At 41.3% G+C, this 22,759-nt stretch overlaps 2 protein-coding genes and 1 long non-coding RNA gene across 4 annotated transcripts in view; 2 read left to right on the plus strand and 1 right to left on the minus strand.

The window, feature by feature from the left end:
• DCTN4 (dynactin subunit 4) overlaps positions 1 to 4,580 on the plus strand; it is a 29,518-nt gene extending 24,938 nt beyond the window's left edge. For both annotated transcript variants that reach the window (XM_038535017.1, XM_038535018.1), the window contains one exon: positions 1,960 to 4,580. In XM_038535017.1, coding sequence (XP_038390945.1) covers positions 1,960 to 2,173 — 214 coding nt within the window. In that variant the 3' untranslated portion in view covers positions 2,174 to 4,580. The remainder of the gene's footprint in view (positions 1 to 1,959) is intronic.
• LOC111095593 lies at positions 262 to 12,549 on the minus strand. Its single transcript, XR_005358431.1, has 2 exons — positions 12,123 to 12,549; positions 262 to 469 (listed from the first exon to the last, which is right to left on the minus strand). It is a non-coding gene; the product is annotated as an uncharacterized LOC111095593 (long non-coding RNA).
• Positions 12,308 to 21,932, plus strand: RBM22 (RNA binding motif protein 22). Its single transcript, XM_038535019.1, has 11 exons — positions 12,308 to 12,465; positions 12,909 to 12,962; positions 13,905 to 13,934; positions 14,540 to 14,672; positions 15,912 to 16,012; positions 16,112 to 16,284; positions 17,125 to 17,325; positions 18,496 to 18,660; positions 19,391 to 19,479; positions 19,689 to 19,820; positions 20,808 to 21,932. The coding sequence occupies exons 1-11, from the start codon at positions 12,412 to 12,414 to the stop codon at positions 20,936 to 20,938; spliced, it is 1,263 nt and encodes a 420-aa protein (XP_038390947.1). The 5' UTR covers positions 12,308 to 12,411; the 3' UTR covers positions 20,939 to 21,932.
• Positions 21,933 to 22,759: the final 827 nt, after the last annotated feature.

The following is a 22,759-nucleotide window of genomic DNA, read 5'->3' on the forward strand; positions in this document are numbered from 1 at the left end:
GTTGTTTGCCCTTCCATATATTTCTTCCATCATTGGGATCATTCTGTAAGCAGTTTCTGATCTCTGTTCCTATTTAAATATATTTTCCCCTGTTAATAAACATTTTCAAGTGCATGACTTTTAATAGTTGCGAACAGGATACAGTATTCCCTCCCTATAGTTTTATCATTGGATTTGTCTATTTAATCCCTCCCCACCTGCCCTTCAAGAATAGATTTTACTCTCTCATACTTAGTAACTGAGAAGTAAAAAACCAAACCATTCCTGGGATGAGGAGTACATCAGTCAGGATCCAGTCTAAAACTGCAGCAGGTACTGCCCCTTCCTGGGTGAGGAAGCATTGCTGGAGTGATGCCTGCCAGAGAACCACACACAAATAGGAAGCTTGTAGGCAGGAGCAAGCTCTTTCCCCTCCAGGTTTCTAGTCTCCTTCAGAGCCCTCCATTTGACAGGGAGCCAGCCTGCAAAGCTGAAAGATGAACAGCAGAGTCCTGTGTCACAAAGCAAGATTGTTTTTAGCAGATGTAGGTAGGGGGGTACCAAAATCTGCATTTTTTTCTTTAAAAAAGCTTCCCAGATACAGTGATTAGGAAATTATGCAAGAAAGACACTAATTTTTTCCTTTTCACTCTTTTTAACTGAGTTTTTTATTTTTTAAATGAATCAGACAAATTAGGGGTTTATTTATTTACCAGAGCACAAAATGCATTGAGTTAATATAATACAAAGTGCATTCTCTGTAATCTTTGCTTTATGTGTGTCCTTAAATGACATTAATTCAGTATATAAATTTGTTAAACCAAAGTCAGCTGTTGGAAAGATCATCTGAGATATCAAATTCTAGTCAGATTACATGACAGATTAATAAAAAATTGAATTATACTTCATATTGCACTTTTAGGACTTTCAGATATTTGGAAATTAATACTATATAATACTTTGTAAATGTTTAAATCCAGTAACTTAGAGTATCATTGAATAGTAGATCAAATTATGTTTCATTGCCCTTTGACTTTTTGTTTGAAGTTATTAAAGCACAAACTTCAAGTGCATGCCAGAGATAATCAGATTGGAAATCTTAAATAAAGAGATTATTTTTCTATTCTAAAAATTTCTTTTTTTTTTTAAGTTTTTTTATTTATGTATTCATGAGAGACATGGGGGGCAGGGCGGAGGGCAGAGCACAGAGACATAGGCAGAGAAGCAGGCTTCCTGCAAGGAGCCCAATGTGGGACTTGATCCCAGACCCCAGGATCACGCCCTGAGCCAAAGGCAGATGCTCAACCACTGAGCCACTCAAGCATCCCTATTCTAAAAATTTCTAATTTACAGAGCTTATTTATAAAAACACTAATTTTATGGTGTTCCAGAAATTCCTTTAAAGCTCTGAGTTAATATCAGTCTGTATCCGTTAGAAATATTACCACATGCACACAAACATAAATGTAAAGGGATATTCACAGCACCATTGTTTATAACAGGAAAATTGGCAATAACATCAGTATATACCAATTACAGTAAATCTATAATAGAGTACTATGTGGCCATTAAGTAGAATGGAGACAATCTATATATACCAGTATGAAAAGGTGTTTGTGATAAACTGAGTGGAAAAAAAACAAGTTAATAGAATAGTGTGTCCCTTTTAAGTTGGTTAAAAAAGCAGAAAAGTGTAAAAGCTCATAGAAAAATATCTGGTAGGTTAAGAACCAAAGTATTTGTAGTTTTTCTCTATGTGCTAAAGGGGAAAATAAGGGAAGACTTACTTTTTCCCATTTGAATTTTTTAGGACTATATTTTACTTTTGTAATATTAAAAAGATAGATTGACATTTTGCTGAAAGAATTCTTTGCTATAAAATGGGATGGTGGCCTTAACTTGTCATCAGATAAAATGTAAATCCTGGTGGCTTGGCTGACTTGTGACCTGCCTAATACTATATGTTTTTTTTTTCCATAGCATTATAGCCTTCAGAAAGGCCAACAAAGTGGGTATTTTCATCAAAGTGACCCCACAACGTGAGGAGGGTGAAGTGACCGTGTGCTTTAAGATGAAGCATGATTTTAAAAACCTGGCAGCCCCCATCCGCCCCATTGAAGAAAGTGACCAGGGCACAGAAGTCATCTGGCTCACCCAGCATGTGGAACTCAGCTTGGGTCCGCTTCTTCCTTAAAAGGTGCCACTGGTGGGGCAGATCCCAAAGGACATTATCACCACGAGCCCACGTTAAAATGTGGAAGCCGCTGCTTCATTAAGCCTTGTTTGTAACAATGTACCCATGCACTACTGAATCCTATTCCTAGGAGGGTGGGGACATAGGCAAGGCATGGGGAACACAAGCTAACTGCTGTTCCTCTTGCTCTGACTTCTGTTAATACCAGTAAATCTGTCTCCCTCACTGAACCCTGCACGTCAAATAACAACAGCATTGTTCCCTCCCCAAAAAGGGAGATGGCTGTTCTTTGGAGTGGCATTGGATTTACCACCTGAAAAATTCTGACCATGTCTCCCAGTCTGATCTCAAAAAGGATCACAATCTCACAGATAAAATGTTAAATGATAACTGAAAGGTAGACCTTCTCTTAATGAGCCAGCATTGGTCCCAGTGTACCAACCGCTATCTGCATTCCATTTAGTTATAATCTCACAGTCCTAATGTATCCCTTCACTCGCTGCCATGCCTCCCATCTTGCTGAGGTTTCCATTTGACAGAATAGAATTGTCATACTGTCTTAATTTTGTGGTGTTTGGAAAAACCTGTGAGATTCTTAAGGCACTTTCATTTGCTTTCTTCTGAGAGAATACAGGATGCTTATGTATCAGGTGCTCTTAAAATTTCTTTCTCTTTAGAGTATGGAACTTATTCAAGCAATCACATGTCATGTCAAAGGGGTGGAAAATTCCATTCATTTTAAATGTTACCACAATATCCAGGGGTTAACGCTGACATCCGGAGGCAGCCTTTTTGTGTCTTACTCCCTCCTCCTCCCCTTTGCTCTGCCTCTTTAATTCAATAAGTTGTTCTAAATACTTGACACCTGGAAAGAGCCCAAAGAAAACTTGGTAGACAAGTTCACTTCTGGAATGCAAAAAACATTTTAAAGGTTAGATTTTTAGCATGATCCGAACTAATGTCTTTCCATTGATTTGAAGGGGAAAATAGCAGTTACAATGTCTTGAATCCCAAATTGGATATTAAGATAAAGAAACTTTCCCCTTACTGAGTTTAAGACTTATATCATATGATATGTTGAATAAGGCCATTTTGATTGTAAACCATAAAGTAGTTCCGCTAGTCCCCCAGAATACTTGCCTGACAGCACATATGCTGTTTCCTTTTGGTATCCGGCAGTTGGCTTGTAACCTTAATTTCTGTGATGTTTTCTAAAATGAGACTTGACCAAGCAGACCACCAGCTGCACCACATTTTCCGTAAATGTATTGTTAGCAAGCAGCCAACACATTTTTGGGGAAAAGAGAAATTTCCTGTTTATCCTGTTTTTTTTTTTTTTTTTTTTTTTTTAAGTTCAAGCTTTTAATTTAAAAAAAAATTAAGATATATAGTAATCTAGAATACATTAGCTCCCTCTGGAAAGTAAAAATATTTAGGAAGCCTTTGAAAGACACTAAATTGTATTCAAAAGGTCAAGCTAACTTTATGAAACAATGTTCCACAGAGTAATATATATGCTGCAATATAAGAAAAAAATACACGTATTTCTAATATTATGACAATAATAAGTAAGGTTTAGCCTGTTAGGAGTTGGGGTAGGGGATTGTAATGACAAATTTGCAGTCTATAGAAATAGTTTAACTTTTTGTGACCCCACAGAGTGTCAGTTTTTATTTCACTACCTGCTAGAGCCTACTCGGAAGCCATTCCTCCAGATTTGCCGGTGGAGGACTCAAACGTCAAAGTAGAGAATAGAATGGCTTCCTGTGTTTACACATTTGCGTACTACACACAGTTGTATATTGTGCATTTATGGCATGTAGCTAGTACTCATTCCCAGAAATAATAATGTTGAAGTAATCAGTCTCATCACCCCCATGTGACACAGAAACACAAAAATACTTTTGATCATAGAAGTTTTTTTCTTCAGAAGCCAAATTAATTTGAAGTATAACAGAGCCATTGTTTTAATGTTTCCTCAAGATAGTTTTCAGTGCAACCAGTATTCTGTGTATTAGTATACATAAATTATGGTTCAACACCTGCAGCTGGTGAATTCGGAATTTTATTTGTTGCTTTTTTATATTAGATCAGGTGCAAGATTGTCAGTGCATAGACAGTGCCCACCACTGCAGACGAATGAGATGTCATTAGCACTAGAAACTACAGTTTTGGAAACATAAAGCTAAGTTAACTTGTATTTGTGGTTTGATTAGCCCATTAAGGTTTTGTTCAAAGTGCTTATAGGTATAATGAGCCAAGTAAATGTCATGCATATTTGTGAAGAAACATCCTTTTTGGTCCCTTTTGAGAATGAGAGGCACTTCCTTGATCTTTATGAATTACAGGTTCCTGTTTTGCCTTATAGCTTAACTTAATGTAGTGAAATAAAGCAGACAAAGCTTGAGTGTGTCTTTCATTTGCATTCAGGAGGGCTGATTGGAACAGCATGGCTCAGAGTCAGAAGACTGGCTTGGAGTGAAGAGAATTAGTATGTCAGTGGGGCATGCTCCCTCTTCCATTTCTTAAATGAACTAAGCTGAAACCTCATATAGTTAGTTCACTATAACAGAGATGATACTTGGGCTCCTTATATTCTCAGAACTAGTATATAAATGTTCTGTTAGGTTTCTATCAGCTTTTATCCTGAGTCATTGCTCCCAAAGATATATTTTCAGGTATCTATAGTGGCCCACCTCTGATAGGTAGCCACTCCTCCACCTTCACCTGTACTCCTGTAACTCTTCTTTCCCTCTTATCGTAGATGAACTGTTCATGCCCCTGTCTAAAGCCAGACCCACCACTTAGTGCAGTCGGTCTCATCCTGTCACCTGTTCAAGGATGTTACTTCAGCAATTCTTCCTCCACTCTCCTGCATTGTTTCCATCACCATGCTAGGATTTCTTTTATCTTAGAAACTCACCTCGTACCCCTCTTCAGCTGCTACTCCATTTCTCTACTCCCTTTACAGCAAAACTCCTTCAAAAACCTTGAGTACCTCTCCTCCTGTTCTTACCCGAACTGCTTCCACTTAGGCTGCCACCCCAGCACATCACCAAAATTGCTTATGTCAAGTTCTCCAACAATCCACACTGTTAAATGCATGGCTGATTCACAGTCCATATCTGCTTAATCTTTCAGTAGCGTCTGGCAGCTGATCTCACCCACCTTGAAAATCTTTCTTGACTTGGTTTCAGAACACAAAGCCTCCTGGTTTTGCTTCTACCTTACTGGCAAGCTTTTCTTCCATAAGGAATGTGCCAAGTATTTCTTACTCTTTTCTCTCTGCTCACTCTTAGTGATCTGTTTTCAGACTATCTATTAAATTTACATACTGGGGCACCTGGGTGGCTCAGTGGGTTAAGCATCTGACTCTTGATTTCAGCTAAGGTCATGATCTCAGGATCATTGAGATCAAGCCCCATGTGAGGTCATGCCTAGCACAGAGCCTATTTAAGATTCTCCCTCTCCCCCTGCCATTCCCCGTGAGCGTGCTCGCTCTCTTTCTCTCATCTATCTATCATCTATCTATCTATCATCTACCAACTTTAGAATAGTCTCTGAAAGTTCAAAACCACAGTGGATTTTCTCTTACCACATCTGCTTCTCCTGCATTCATCCCTAACTAAATGGAACTGTATCCTTTCAGTTGCTCACAACAAAAACCTTGGCATCAACCTTGACTCTTTACATGCCACATGCAGTAAGTCAGCAAATCGTATCAGCTCCATCTTCAAACTATGACCACTTCACACACTCCACCATTACTATCCTGGGCCAGATCACCATAGGCTCTGTAGACCTTGAGGTTATTGCAGTAGCATCCAGACTGGTCTGACCTAACCCCACCCGTTACTCCGTGTTCAACACAGCAGCCAGAATGAATAAGGCATTTTTCCACTTCAAACTCTTAGGCTTTTTAGCTTGCCCAAGAGCAAAACAAATACAGACTCCTTTTAATGGCTAATGAGGTCCTACATGAAATGAACCCACCCCCTACCATCGCTGCCTCCCTGAATTCATCTGTTATTTCCCCATGCTTTGTCCACTCCAGCCATACAAGTCCCTGCTGTTCCTGAGTCTCCTTGGCAGGCATCTTCTCAAGGCCTTTGCACTGGATGTTCCATCTGCTTAGAAAGCTCTTCTCCCAGATACCTGTATAACTCACTCCCTCATCACAATCAGGCTTATGCTGAAAGATTTCCTTCTTAGGCTTTCCCTGACCACCTTGTTTAATGGTGTGAAAACTGTCTTCCCTAAGCACATTCCCTATTCCCCTTGGCTGCATTCTTTTTTTGCATAGCACTAAACACCAGCATAATATATTCTTTACTTTTTGACACATCACACTAGAACACAAACTCTATAGTGCAGGGATTTTGTCTTTGTTGTTTTTTAGTTTCTATAGCTGCAGAGAATAGAATACCTGACAAATAGTAGGCACCTAATGTTTGTTGAATAATGCCACCCTTTCCCTTATGTATATGTCTCTTGATCTTTTAGCTTTATTTTTTTAGTACACATAAGCCTCTTGTCATAAGCCAAATATCTCACTTGCCTTGAGCTTTCTTGTTCTACTGTTTTTTCTACCCAGAATACTCTTCCTTCTCTCTGCACCTTCTCCAGAACTATTTCTCTGCTGTCTTCCCATTTTTCCCTTACTCTCATCTAGAAATGATCTTGATCTACAGCACTGTTATCTCTCCAGGGCATTTCCCTTTTCCTTTATGGGGTTTTGTATGTGTGCAGCCCAGTTACTGGATTGCAGACTCATTCAGAGATAAATTTGAGCCCCTTTATCATGTGCCTCCCCTTTATTCCATTGAAAAAGCAGCCATGGGGAATCCCTGGGTGGCTCAGCAGTTTAGCGCCTGCCTTTGGACCAGGGCTTGATCCTGAAGTCCCGGGATGGAGTCCCACATCGGGCTCCCTGTGTGGAGCCTGCTTCTCCCTCTGCCTGTGTCTCTGCCTCTGCCTCTTTCTCTGTGTCTCTGTGTCTCTCATGAATAAATAAAATATTTTAAAAATTATAAAAAATATTAAAAAAGAGAAAGCAGCCAGCACAAACTAAAAAAAACTCAGCTGAGTCGCTTGATGCTCAATGGCAATACTTTATCCTCATTTTCTGGCAATCAGGGACATTTATAGAGAAATATATAATGACTTTAAGTATGAAATGCAAGTAACATTAAATAATATGGAATCTACCATATTTTTTTTAAAGATTTTATTTATTCATTCACAAGAGACACAGAGAGGCAGGCAGAGGCACAGGCAGAAGGAGAAGCAGGCTCCATGCAGGGAGCCCCATGTGGGACTCGATCCAGGGACCATGGGATCACGCCCTGAGCCGAAGGCAGATGCTTAACCGCTGAGCCACCCAGGCGTCCTGGAATATACCATATTATTGAAAAAATAAAAAATGGCCCCTTTGTTAAAAAAAAAAAAAGTATCAATACCCATGTTTGTAACATCTAACACTCTTTTTGAAACCTAAGTTTCTAGTTCAGAGCTTTTGGCAGACAAAGTAGCTACTTGCTAAAAAAATACTGTTCATTTTCACTGTACTTGTTTTTAAGGCTACATCTAAACATGTGATACTAATTTCCCATTTATAGAAGTGACAAAAATTTTCCTCTTAAGCTGTATTTCAAAATGAGGTCACTCAGGAGTTCCAAGACTCCTGCCTGTGATGTAGGTATCTGGAAAGAGTGTCACCCCCTGCTCAAAAAGAAAAGGTGGATAGATGATAAAATCACAAATTTTATTGGATCAGAGAGCTGATATTGCAAAGCAACAAAGTAGCCTGAATTTCAAGGAGAGACAGAAACATAGACTGCGCTCTCCTGTAGCAGAGCAGCACAGCACGGGAAGAAGTGTGGACCATGATACGAATAGGTAAGAGAAAATCAACGAAAATCTTAAAGAATGGTTAAAAAGGCCAAATTTAGGCTAACATGACAGCATAAAATCCCTGGGAGCCTAAGACATTAGGAGCTTGCATGCACTCATAAGCTCTTTTCAAAACCTCCAGCGGGTATTCATGAGAAAGACCTACAAGGAGGGGAGGATCCTGGAGCTCCTCAGAGTGTCCTTGGTTTGGAGGCATGCAGGAGAGGTCTGCTGCTACTATAGGAAAGCCAGGAGAGGGTGGGGAGATGGGGTAACTGGGTGACGGGCACTGAGGAGGGCAACTGATGGGATGAGCACTGGGTGTTACACTATATATTGGCAAATTGAATTTAAATTTCTAAAAATTAAAAAATAAATTTCTAAAAAAAAAAAAAAAAAGCAAAGGCAGGGAGCTTGCCTCCTCCTGCCCAGGCTCTTCCCTCATAAGGAGGAAAAAGGCCTAAACTACTAGGGGAGGAACAGAAAGTTGTGTCTTCCAAGGGCACAGGGGCCTGGTAAGAAAAATCCTCTACTCTTGGGGGAAAGGAACAAGATTTAGTCCTGAGCTCCAGGATTTTATACCAACCAAAACCATTAAAGTTGTACCACTGCAGGAAGGACTGGAAACTCTCCCCTACAAGGCCAGCCACAAACACAAGTCATGGTTTGGCTACCACAGACAGGAGGGCAAGAATGTTGAGGGAAAAAAAACATTCCCAAGGCCTGGCCACAAAGGACCTACTAAAGAATGAAGTTGAACCAGAACAAAGAACCCCCAACCTATTCCCAACTACCAGCCTAGCAAGGAGCTAATAACAACAGCAGCTGGGGGATATGCAAGGCCATAGAGACTTACCACTATGGTACAGGTGTGCCAGGCAGCTAAAAGCTAAGGATGAAATATGAACACTCGAGAAAAGTTTTTTAGCCCCATCCTAAAGCACAAAATAAGGCTAGAGGAAATGAAATCTGTAATGCATTGAAGGCAACCTTAGCAACAATAAAACCCAAACCCAGCTCAATTTCTAACTGGATTGACCAAATCCCAAATAGCCTAACAGATCTCTGCATTTCCAAGCATTAATACTATCTGCTTCAGTCTACTGTTACACAAGCAATGACTGGTATTTAATAAAAAATTTGAGTTACGGACAAGCCAGAAAAACTCATTTTTCATAGACAATAAGACCATATACAGATATGACCTAGATGTTGGAACTATCAGACAGGGACTTAAACTATTAACATGTTGAAAAATCTACTTGAAAATAGGGATAATATATATGAACATTTCAGCAGAGAGGCAGAAACTATAAAAAAGGGACAAATTGAAAAAAAAAAACAGGATCAGAGATGAAGAATATCCTCTATGAGCTCATGAGTAGGCTTGTCATAGCTGAGGAAATAATCAGGAAACTTAGAGAAAGGTCAATAGAAATGATCCAAACTGAACACCCTGCAAAATTAGTGAAACAACACCATATTCAAGATCTATGGAACAATATCTGATATGTATAATTGGAGTCCCAGATGGAGAAGAAACTAGACAGAAGAGTATTTAAAGAAATGATGTCTAAGTTTGCAAAACAGGGGCTCCTGGGTGTCTCAAGTCAGAAAAGCATGCAACTCCTGATCTTGGAGTCGTGAATTGAGCCCCAGGTTGGGTGCAGAAATTACTCAAAGATTTTAAAAACTTAAAAGAATTTGCAAAACCTAACAAAAGATAACAAACCATAGGGGCACCTGGCTGGCTCAGTCAGCAGCGCCTGCAACTCTTGATCTTGGGGTCCTGGGTTCAAACTCCAGGCTGGGCATAAAGTTTACTTGAAAATAAAAAATGAAAAAGGGGTGCCTAGATGGCTCAGTTGAAGCATCTGACTCTTCTGCTCAGGTCTTGATCTCAGGGTTGTGAGACTGCGCTCTGCATCAGGATCCACTGGGCATGAAGCCTGCTTAAGATTCTCTCTCCCTCTACCCGTCCTCCTACTAAGAAAAAAATAAATCGTTTTAAAAAAGATAACATAGATTCAAGAAGGCAACATAAATCCAAGAACTTTCTCATACAGGAAACATATACTTACCATATGATCAAGTAATCCCACTCCTTGGTATTTACAAATGAAACGTATGGCCATACAACAGCATGAATGTGAATGTTTATAATGGCTTTATTTATAATCATTGAAATCTGGAACAACTCAAATGTTTGTCAACTGGCATATGGATTTTTTAACCTCCCTGGTACAACCAAACATTAAAATTTTCAGCAATATAAAATTAACATGTCAGGAAACCGATGTTGGCGAGGATGTGGAGAAAGGGGAACACTCGTACATTTTTGGTGGGAATACAGTCTGGTGCAGCCACTCTGGAAAACAGTTTGGAAGTTCCTCAAAAAGTTGAAAATAGAGCTACCCTACAACCCAGTAATTGCACTACTAGGTATTTACCCCAAAGACACAAATGTAGTGATCCAAAGGGGCACCTGCATCCCGATGTTTATAGCAGCAAAGTCCACAGCAACCAAACTATGGAGAGAGCCCAGATTCCATTGACAGATGAAAAGATAAGGTGTGGTATACATACCACACCATCAAAAATGAAGCCATCAAAAAATGAAATATTGCCATTTGCAACCATATGGATGGAACGAGAAGATGTTATGCTAAGTGAAATAAGAATTGGAGAAAGAATTATACGATATCATGTGGAAGTTAAGAAAACAGGATCATAGGGAAAGGGAGAAAAAAAATCAGACATGACGAAATCAGGGAGATGAACCATAAGAGACTCTTAATCATAGGAAACAAAGTGAGGGGTGCAGGGGTCTGGGGGAGGAATGGGGTAACTGGGTGATGGGCATTAAGGAGGGCACGTGATGTAATGAGCACTGGGTGTTATATAGGACTGATGAATCACTGCTACCTCGAAACTAATAACATTATATGTTAATTAACTGAGTTTAAATTTAAAAATAAAAATTCTCAGCAATAGGAAGGAACAAGTTACTGATACATGTAACAATATGGACGAATCTCAAATACAATATTGGAAGAAAAGACGCCAGACTCAAAAAGCTATATAGGATTCCACTCATGATATTCTGGAAACAGCAAAACTACAGGAACAGGACAAATCAGTGGTTGCCGGGACTGCGTTGTGGGGAGAGAGGAATTTACTTGGTCACAAAGGAACTTTTGGGGGTGATGGAACCATTCACGATTTGTAGTGAATGTATGTAAAAATTCATAACTATATACCAAGGTAAACTTACTGTTCATAAATTATACCTTAAAACTGATTTTTTAAAAAATGTGATGACTTAAACATATTAGGTAGTTTAATAACAGCGTGTTAAAATTATGGACATGGTACAGAAAGCTTGAATTCATAAAAATATTGGCAATGCAGTAATGAGTCGTTCAAAAAATGGTGTGACAACGGACGTGTTGATCCAGAAGGCCCTTTTTAATTTCATAAGGTCAGAAAAGAGTACTGTTGTCCTTGGGTCTGTGGTTCCACCCTTAGCTACACCACCAGAAGCGCTAGTTACTTAATCTCTCTAAACTCCAGGTTTCCTTTTCTATAAAAGAGGGACAATCATACTTGCCTAGAGGGTAGCGGTTGCCAGATAAAATGCAGGACATCCAGTTAAGTTAGACTGGACTTTCAGATGCCCGAGTCGTTTTTAGTATGAATGTGTCCCAAACATATTTGTTGGCTGTTTATCTGAACTTCAACTGGACGTTTGTGCTTCTGCTTGGTGAAGCTGGCAACCTCACCGAGAAGTTCTTGTGAGAATTAAGAGATGGCACAGCAAGCCGGGGGCCCAGGGCTGGGCATGGTAAGCGCTCCGTGGGAGCTAACGCTGTTCTATTATTTTTGAAATGTTTTATTGGAGTTCAATTTGCCAACATACAGCATAACACCCAGTGCTCATCCCGCCCAGTGCCCGTCACCCAGTCACCCCCACCCCCCGCCCACCTCCCCTTCCACCACCCCTTGTTCGTTTCCCAGAGTTAAGTGTCTGTTTTAATCCCAGCCCCTCATTCCTTACTTGTTCCTTTATTTTTTTCGCTCAACTTTAAAATAAACCAATTGTACTGGCGGCTCTTCTCCCCAGGCAGCGGCCAACTCGAAGCAAGCATCAGGGTACCACCCACCCGCACTCCCAACCGGTAAGAAATTCCGGGTGACGTCATGACGCACAAGCGCCGCCCCCCAAGGGCGCCCGAGACGCATAAATAAGACGTCAGCGGGCCGGGAGCCAGCCTCGGGGCCTGCCGGGATTGTGGCGGTCCCCTCTCCCCACTCGGAAGCCGCCGCTGCCTCCAGACGCTCTCAAGATGGCGACCTCTCTGGGTTCCAACACCTACAACAGGCAGAACTGGGAGGATGCGGTGAGTACGCTCGCCCGAGGAGGACAGAGAGAGGCGGCGGAGCCAGGCCTCCTTCGGGCAGGCTGGGCCGCGGCTGGCGAGCGGCCGAGGGAATGCGGGGACGGAGCCAGCGCTGCGGCCTAGCTCGCACGGAGCGGGCGGCTGGAGGGCGGCCCTCCTCCGCCGGCCGGGAGGGACGGGGCTTCGCGGGTCCGGGACCGGGACCGGCTCGCTCCCCATCCTCGCCCTCTCCACTCATTTCGAGCTGGTCTCTTCTCGCGCCGCCTGCCGGAAGTGCAGGCCGCGCCCCCTCCCGCGGCGGGGCCCGCGCTGGACCTCGGGTTCCTGCCCTGCCCTGACCCCCGCCCCGCTCCTCGCCTCCCCTCCCCCCGTGCCCACGAGTGTGGCCGAGACGGCAGGGTCTTCGGGGCCTGGCTCTCAACCACATTTCCCATTTTCACCAGGACTTCCCCATTCTGTGCCAGACGTGTCTAGGAGAAAACCCATATATCCGAATGGTGAGTGATCGCGCGTGAAACGAGAGTTCTCAGGTTCTGTCAGTGTTATGTATTGGCTCGCTGTCCAGTGAAATGCTTCTCGTAGCTACGCCAGAACAATGCGTTGCTCCTGTACTGACCTAGCCCAAAGCGTAGGACGGTTTGCAAAGGACTGTCGTGCTTACTATTCTGTCCCTGGAACTCAGCAGCAGCCCTGAGATGTAGGAGTCCTACTAGAACAGCGAATATTTGTTGAGCATTACCTAGCAGTTAGGTCTGTTAACCAGAGGCAGAGACAGCTCTGTCTCCTCAATATGGCAAGTAAGGAGTAGACCTTGGATTTAAATTCAGATATGCTGACTCCAGGAACCTTAGCAAGGTAGGAGGAGAACCAGGACTAGATAGTAGGTGTCCTGACTCCTAACCAGGTGTCTTTAGTCTCTATAGTGTAAGGTAACCACATCTTTATAGATGAGGGGAAAATAATCAGTAATTAATATCTAATGATTAGAATAGGGCTGTGTTGTGATGGATCCCAGAGGTCTTAATTGACCCTATACAGAGTATCTGCACAGGATGAGTCTATAGTAGTTACCTCTGACTAACCGTTGTACAACGGGATGGCCATAGCTACGTCCTCCGTGATTTGGGGACTGTGGAAACTGTTAGGAATTTAAATTCTTCGGGAGAGAACTTGGGAGCCAGAAATGAGCCTAATAATTGTGGCAGTGGAAAGATACACATTTACCTGGTATTAGGTCTGTAATATTCTTAGGAGATTATAATTCACAGTAGCTGGTTACAGTATATCTCCTCTCTGCCACCTCCAGTTGGCGGTCCCCCCACCTCGTTAGGATGCCAGGGATCTCCGGACACATTTCTTGGCGGTTATCTTTGGCGAAGGAGCAGACGTCTAGTTTTTATCTTTCTGTAACTTGCTCTTTTCTGTTTTTTCTGTTTCAGACCAAAGAAAAGTATGGGAAAGAATGTAAAGTAAGTGTGTCTGTTAAAGAGTAATGATGTAATTTCATTTTCCAACTTGCTGGGCTTTGAGGTTCTCCAATAAAAATCAGCGCTACACAGACTATCATATATTATTTATATACTCATTGACTGTTAACTGTTTAGTGTGAGAGATAAGAAAGTGAGCTCTGTAATATAAAGATTCTTAACCTAGTGTCTGTGGATGGACTTTGAACCCTCTTGAGATGATATACTGAGTGTTGTCTGACAATGCACATAAGGATTTTAGCAGAGGAAGAAGGTCATATCTGTCACAAGATTCTTAAAGGAGTATATGGTAACTCCTCATTGCCCCCCAAAAAGATGAATGGTCATATTAGTGGTGGTTACCTCTAGTGTGGGGATGACTTTGAATATTTCATTTCTGTACTAGTGAATTTTTTTAACTCTTGGGGAAGGGTGTTATAAATGGGATTGAAACACCAGATGGTGTTTAGACTACTTGATCACTAAGATCTTTTTTAAACCCTACATTCAAGGATCTTTTCTTTCAGCCTCTCATTGTTATAAAATCTCTTGTCTTATTGTCCAGGTCAGCACCATTAACACTGTGTGGCTCTTACTTTGTTTTCCAGATCTGTGCCAGGCCATTCACAGTGTTTCGCTGGTGCCCCGGGGTCCGCATGCGTTTCAAGAAAACTGAAGTGTGCCAAACCTGTAGTAAATTGAAGAATGTCTGTCAGACCTGCCTTTTGGACCTTGAGTACGGTATGTTTGCCCTGTCTCACATATCTGAAAGCATGCAGATGCAGGTGCCGTGGATGACAGATCAGTCTTTTTGTTTCCTATTTCTCACCCCATCTCTGCTCTGACCCCACTTTGGAGTGTCCACTCTGCTCTCCTTTTCCTAGAAGAGGAGAATCATACTAGGCCATTCTAGAGCCCTTCTGAACAACAGGAGGAGCTTAAGGAAAAGTTGGGAATTCATCAGAACTGGCCCAAACCTCTCTCGTTTACATGCCTATAGCCAAAGTGAGGTAAAGGCACTGTTCATATAATAGGTAATTTCTTTTCCTTGGGCTTCTTTCAAGATCCAAAGCTCTTTCCCACAGTCCCTACCAGAAGCATAGCCAATTGTGTTAGGTTTTTGTCTCAACTGTGTTTTTAGGACTGATATACTATAACTGCTACTACTTAAGAGTAACTCCTTTTGAGGGTGATCTTTTTTGTTTTTTTAACTACAGGTGACATTTTGTTCATGAGAAAAATACTTTTTTTTTTTTTTTTTTTATGATAGTCCCACAGAGAGAGAGAGAGAGAGGCAGAGACATAGGCAGAGGGAGAAGCAGGCTCCATGCACCGGGAGCCCGACGTGGGATTCGATCCTGGGTCTCCAGGATCGCGCCCTGGGCCAAAGGCAGGCGCTAAACCGCTGCGCCACCCAGGGATCCCGAGAAAAATACTTTTTCAACAAGAGTTTCTACTATACAATAAAAGGGAAAATATAAATTTATATATATGTTAAGGTCAGAAAGATTGCTGATTGGAGTCCTGATCACATATTGTGTAATATTATTTATATGTTTGTTAAAAGAAGTGTTCTGGTTCTGGAATACAGTGATTCATACATGCCTGTGACTATCCAGAGGATCTGTAAGACCCCTAAAAATAACTCACTTTTTACATTTATTTTAAATCTGTTCTAATAAAACCTAGGTACTTTATTAATTACAGGTCGAGTCTGACTGTAAGCAAATGTTGTTCATCTAAAATATGTTCTAAAACACTGATTTCAAATTTCATGACAGCTCAAGAATTTGGACAGTTTCATAGAACTCTCTATGGTAATTTTGATCTGATGGTAATGAAAATTTTGAAGAAAAATAAAGCCTCCAATACTTAGGAAGCTAGAGAAGGGAATAATGATGTTGTATTCCATGTGCAGGTTCAGTATGGATTTGTTTTAATGTTTGTTTGAGGGTTTTTTCCTCTTTTCTTTTGGACTAGGCCTGCCCATCCAGGTTCGTGATGCAGGATTGTCTTTTAAGGATGACATGCCAAAGTCAGATGTCAACAAAGAGTACTACACACAGAATATGGAGAGAGAAGTATGCTGCCACTTTCTTGATGTAATTTTATTTTTGGTAGAATCCTAGTGGATTGACAGTCTACATAATTTATCTTTTGAACTTGTCATCCCTCTATAGATTTCTAACTCTGATGGAACGCGACCAGTTGGCATGTTGGGGAAAGCTACATCCACCAGTGACATGCTGCTCAAGCTGGCCCGGACCACACCCTACTACAAGAGGAATCGACCCCACATTTGCTCCTTCTGGGTAAAAGGAGAATGTAAGAGAGGAGAGGAATGTCCATACAGGCAAGAGCTGAATTGCATTTTCATTATTAGCTTTCAGATAATTAGTCATCTAAGAAATTGAAGCTAGCTTAAACTATTTCTGCTTCAAAATCTACAAGTTTATACAACTAGTGAGGTAGATTTCATGTCTTAGGGCTATTACATTTAGAAGACCTTGTTTAAATTGTTGTTCTTACTTGTAACGGGACTTTTAATTGTAACCAGGCTTTGGGAAACTAAGTTTGTTATGCCATATAATATAGATATTGACTCTAGAAGTTTCCACCTGAGAGGTAAGTCATCACTATCATAGTATAACTAGCTTGAATCTCAGTGCATAATTGAAGTCCAGTAAAGGCCAGACCGCTAAAGGGTGTATGAGCATGTTTTAGTCAAGACTGCCAAGCATCTGGATTAGGAGTTCTTGACTTGGGGTTGGTTGACTCCACACCCACAGAGGGCGGGGGACTTTTTTTCTGGGGCTGGTTTCTAGCTTTAATAAGACTCTCAGTGTAATGCAAGACCTCAGATACATTAAGAACCATTGACCTAGAGAAGGGTACCCATGTTTTTGGTTACTTTTTGTTTTAGAGCGGATTGTGCAAAAAGTATACTCTGGTAGGGAAACACTGTTACTCTGGATGGCCATTATTTAAATGGCTTTTAGGAGGCTGGCAAGTCTTTGTGTGATTATAGTGAATCCTTTAGTATTAGCTCTGTCGTGATAATATGTTTTGGTAGGGTGGTGATTTCTAGTTCAAAAGGCATTTCTGAGCCTGTATATATAGCTACTGTTGGGTGATACCTGTAAATTATCTTCCTTTGTTGCACCTTCATGTGCTGTTCTTTCTTGAACCATAGACATGAAAAACCAACAGATCCAGATGACCCCCTTGCTGATCAGAACATTAAAGACCGATATTATGGTATCAATGACCCTGTGGCAGATAAGCTTCTAAAGCGAGCTTCCACAATGCCTCGTCTGGACCCGCCAGAGGACAAGACTATCACCACACTATATGTTGGTGGTCTGGGCGATACTATTACTGAGACCGATCTAAGGTTTGTAAAATTTTATGAGCTCTTTCTGCTTTTAACTGTCCGGGAATACTTTCTTGGCAAAAACACAGACAAGCATGATAATTCTGTGTAAAAAAACATTTTTCTTTAGCCACTCTGAAGTTAGTATCATGCTGACTAGAATTTTTATAAAATTGTCCTTTACAATGTCAGAGTAATGTTCATCGACAGTGGTTGCTTGGTCCTTGCATATGATAATAATTACATGAGATTCTTCTTCTTCTTTTTTTTTTTTTAAGTGAGAGAGTACACAGCGGGGAGCAAGGAGATGCAAATGCAAGGCAGAGAGGGAGAGAGAAAATCTTAAACAGGCTCCATGCTGAGCATGGAGCCAACATAGGGCTTAATCTCATAACCCTGAGATCGTGACCTGAGCCTAAATCAAGAGTCGGATGCTTAAGTGGGCATCCCAGGTATCCCTTGTGTGAAATTCTATTTGATCTAGTAGCTAATTAGAATTTTTAAAATAAGGCATATATCTCAGTATGATTATGTCAGAGAGAGAGAACTTGGCAATTATAAAACATGTTTTAAATTGTTGTCTTTTTAAAGAGATTTGTATTTGGTGTTATTTGTATTATCCTTGGCTTGTATTTTGCTTGGCTAGATGAGACATCTGGACAGATAGTGATAGGAATTACCTCTTGCAAAGAGATAAAATGAAGAATCTCCTATACGTGTATAACACGTCCTTGGTAGCCTTCTCCGTTAAATCTGGTCTAAGTGAGCTAGACTGGCAGATGTTTCCCTGCTCCTCCTCCTCCTCCCTTTTGCCATCATTGTCATTGTCGTTTTGCAACCTTAAATTTTTTTTTTTTTTAATGTTCTTGGCTCATGGGCCATGGGGGGCTGTGGTTTGCCAGACCCTTATATAGGGTTTAGGGTCCCAAAGGAACCTCCTGGAGCTCCCTTTTCTCCATGAGGAAAACCTCTGACATGTTTGTAAACCATTATTTACTCATTTTTCTTAATCTCCGTAAGTAGCACCCACGATACAGCAGGATATTGGAGGGACTAACCTGCAGATGATTAGACACATAACCATGGGGCTCCCTGCCTTGTAAATCAGTGGAAAAGTGATTAATCATCCATTGCAACCTCCTGGGAGAGTATCCCTAACTCTCCTGTTTCTCTGCCTTTTTACCCCTTCAGAAATCACTTCTACCAGTTTGGAGAAATCCGGACGATCACTGTTGTGCAAAGACAGCAGTGTGCGTTCATCCAGTTTGCCACGAGGCAGGCTGCAGAGGTGGCTGCGGAGAAGTCCTTTAATAAGTTGATTGTCAATGGCCGTAGACTCAACGTGAAATGGGGAAGGTGAGAATTAGACTATTTTAAAATAGCTTTACTGAGGTTTTTAAGAATGTGTTCCATTATCTGGGGACTAGTATGTTTTTGGTGAACAGGTTTAAGCCAGTAGGACCATTAAGAAGAGTATTTCATTTTCTAACACTTCAGTCCTGTGGACATTGGGAAGATCCTACTTGGAAAGTTTATTCAGGATTTTGATGTGGTAATCTACTCCTTTGAAGGTTTGTGTTTTTTGTGACTAGGTATTGTAGGCCAAGTGTGATACCGGGGTATAAAAGTGGATGTGATGCCTTAGACCTAGATTCGGCCCTCTAGAGGTTGTCCAATGGAGAAGAATAGGTTATTTAAGTTTGAAAGTGATGATTGCGTAAGAGACTCAGGTTGAAATGCCCTGAAGGTTCAAAGGGAGAACATGTTTCCAGCAGGAAGGAAATCACTGAGAACAGCAGCGCCCCTGACCATGCTTCTAGTGTGCCAAGTAATTAGCGCTATGCCAAACAACACAGAGGTAGCTTCTCATCTGTACAACATTTCCAGCAGATTTTGGATCTAGGTCTTTATGGCTTCAAAACATTTGCTTTTATCCACTCTGCACTGTGGCATTTATGGGGAAAGAGTGTTTTCCAAAGAGGAGGTAAGGAGCAAAGGATCTCCGCTTCCCTAAGAAATATGAGAAGCAGAGGTATGAGAGAAGGTGGGACCAAGTGTTGATGTCGTATGTGTCTGTGTCTTCTAGGTCCCAAGCAGCCAGAGGAAAAGAAAAAGAGAAGGATGGGACCACAGACTCTGGGATCAAGCTAGAGCCCGTTCCGGGACTGCCAGGAGGTGAGTGCAGACTTTCTGCCTACCCAGTAGCCTGCTGACATGGGATGCTCACACTGCCCTGATGTTCCTCAGTATGAAGGGAGACCAGCTAGGTCTCTGGTTCCTGCAGCAGCCTTTCTCTCCCAGCAGGAGCCCAGGACTAACAGGAGGTAGAAACAGTGTTGCACAGTTGTCTCCCCTCTAACTGTTGGCTGTTTTCTGTTCTCCAGCTCTTCCTCCTCCTCCTGCAGCAGAAGAAGAAGCCTCTGCCAACTACTTCAACCTGCCCCCGAGTGGTCCTCCAGCTGTGGTGAACATTGCACTGCCACCTCCCCCTGGTATTGCCCCACCCCCACCCCCAGGTAACGTGCATCTTTCTTCTCAGTAAATAGGTCTAACTTAGCCCAGAAAAATCCTTGTGAGAGTCCTGTCTTCACACCTCATTATCGTGTCTAAATCCTTTGAGTTTGCCCCATAGAGGTATGCAAGTAAACCTGATTTGTTAGGATCCCTGATCTGTGATTTTTTTTTCCTGGCCTGCCAAGGTTATGTATACTCAGATATGGGAGTTACTATATTATAGTGATCTATATCATCAGTTTGTTCTCTGTTCTGAACTGAATCCTAAATGATGTCTTAAAGTGTCATTGCTCTAGGATATAAGATACAGGGTTTGTGCCAGGATGTAAATTTACTAAGAAAATCTTGTTCCAAAAATGTATCACATGAACTAAACAGTGTGCTTGGTTTCGTAATTAAGTTAAATTTTGGCTCAAGTTACATTTGGCTTTATCTTTGGGGGCAAGTAGGGGGCAGTAATAAACAGTTCAGGGATCAGCACAGTGTATCATGCTGCTCTAGAAGCTGTCCATGACAATGTGAAGAGTGTAGGTAAATGACAAATAGCTAGTTCTCCTGTGGCAGAGTCCTCATCCTCTCTAACCAAGTCCTGGTTTCTGAACACCCTCCATTCTAGTATAAAGCATTGATATTGGTGGTGACAGGGTCTTGCCTCAGAGTGATTTCTTCCCCCTCCCAAATCCTGATTGAATCCTGTCCAGTAGGCATTGTGTGTTCCATAAACACCAAAGGCTCAGATGACACAGTATTGGATACCTTGCTTGAGTCCTGTGTGAGGACTTGTAGTCTGGTGTGAGGGGACAGGTTTCTCAAACCAAGGAAGTACTACAGGTAGATGTTCCTAAGCAAGTCTGGGAACTGATGTTTTTTTGAAGTCCCTTCTCATTTTGATTCATGTGTAGGTGCTTTTAACCATAGAAAGATTCAGAGGTTTGAAAGGTTGTCAAGGAAAGTGCAAGCCTAACAAATTTGTCCTCTCCCATCTGCAGGTTTTGGGCCACACATGTTCCACCCAATGGGACCACCCCCTCCTTTCATGAGGGCTCCAGGACCAATCCACTATCCTTCTCAGGACCCTCAGAGGATGGGAGCTCATGCTGGGAAACACAGCAGTCCCTAGCACATTATCACCACTCCGGGGCTTTACAGAAGAAAGGGCGCTTCAGAATCCCAGTACATGAATCTTGGAATAAATATATTTTTCCTTCCTTTGTAGTTTCCATGGTAGCTGAATGTGTTCAGATGTGGGCAGTCGGAGAAGGATAGCCATGCTTTCCTACACGTATTCCAAGGATTGATGGACCTCAAATAAGCTGCCATTAACACATCTGGTTACTACTCTAACATACTAATAAAACTTATCGCCTGTTCTCCTTATTTCTCTGGTGAACAAGCAACCGGGTGAATTGGAATGTCTAACTGAGTTACCATCCCAATTATATGTTCATTTTGTATCTTTTTTTTTGGGGGGGGGGGGGTGGAATTGACCTGCAGTAAAATCTTTTTGACCATTTTTATGTCCAGTGGGTATTTTTCCTTTTTATCATCTGAAAAAAGATTACTAGTACTAATCATTGTAGTGGCATGAGTGTGATTTAACACTTCAGAAGTCACATTCTCAAAAAGAGACAAGTAGAAGCCAGCACCCAGCACAGCCCAGATCTTTTCTTACCTCTCCTTTCCTCATTTATTACTAAAGGAATCTGGCGGATAGTTTTCTCTCTCTGCGCTACCAAAACAAGGCAAAAACAAAAAATGCTTTTTATTCCTGTCAATTGGATGGAAACACAAATGTCATGGAGCTGTGTATCATTGAAGGAATCTGGTGTCTGGGATGAAATTCTTTTTAAAGAGCTTCCTGTAAAACACGTGAACAAACTGTGAGACAAAAGGCATGGGCGCGTGTTGGAAGACTTGTGACCTGCAGCTGGGACTGTCACCTCCAGCATTCACCTTCATGTGTCTTCAGCCCCCGCTTCTGGGCAGGGGACTCTGTTTGGTCTTAGAATGTTTGGATATAACTGAATTGTAGTTGGTAAAAATAATTTGATGTTGTGTTGTGTTTTTTGTTTTTAAAAAAATTAAAACGGGTCAATTTTCCAAACCTTGTCATAGGCTTATTTCTAGATTTTTGTTTTCTGTATCCTTTGGCAGCTCACCTGGAGGTCAGTAGAAGTTAGAAACCAGTACATTTTTGGCTTTAGGCTGTTTTGATTTTTATCTCTGTATCCATTCTACAATGGGAAGAAAGCCCAGGCCTTTTTATTAAGTACTTATGGTTGTGAGGCTGAAATAAGATAATGCACAGAGGGCACTCAATGCAGAGCCTGCCATGTGGTGGTTGATAAGTGGTAACTTTAAAAAGTCATTGCCATACTATACAAGTCATTTTAAAGGGAAACAAGCAAAAGTTATCTAAAAATCAACTTTTCCTGAAGCCAATTCCGTGTCATGTACCTAAAATGTCTATATATTTATGGGATGGACATAACTCATATAACCATTTTTAGCCTCTCTGGAGAACTTTTTTTTCCTCTAGAGCACTTCATCTTGAGCATCTTTTTGTTTTGTTTTTTGAGGGTTTGTTTTTTTTTTAAGATCTAAAAGTTAATTTAGAAGGACTTAGAAATTTTGATTTAATTTCTAGTAGTACCAAATGTGAACTAATGAGGTTACTTCCAAGTGTTATGACACCATTTTGGGTAGGGTTGGGTTTGTTTTTGGCATACTTTTGAATATGTAAAAGATTTTTAGCCAATTTGTGAATAAGATGTGGATAACATGTAATGTTTTAATAATTGCCAAGTTTGATTTTACCTGTACATGTATACATATACATATGTAAATATGACTCCAATTGTATATTCTTGCCTTTTTGAGAAGGAGGAGATTCTAAATTTTGTGCACTGCCTGGCTATGGATATTTATTTTTTTGAAAAGC

This window comes from Canis lupus, chromosome 4, assembly GCF_011100685.1.
Source record: "Canis lupus familiaris isolate Mischka breed German Shepherd chromosome 4, alternate assembly UU_Cfam_GSD_1.0, whole genome shotgun sequence".
NCBI classification, from domain to species: Eukaryota; Metazoa; Chordata; class Mammalia; order Carnivora; family Canidae; genus Canis; species Canis lupus.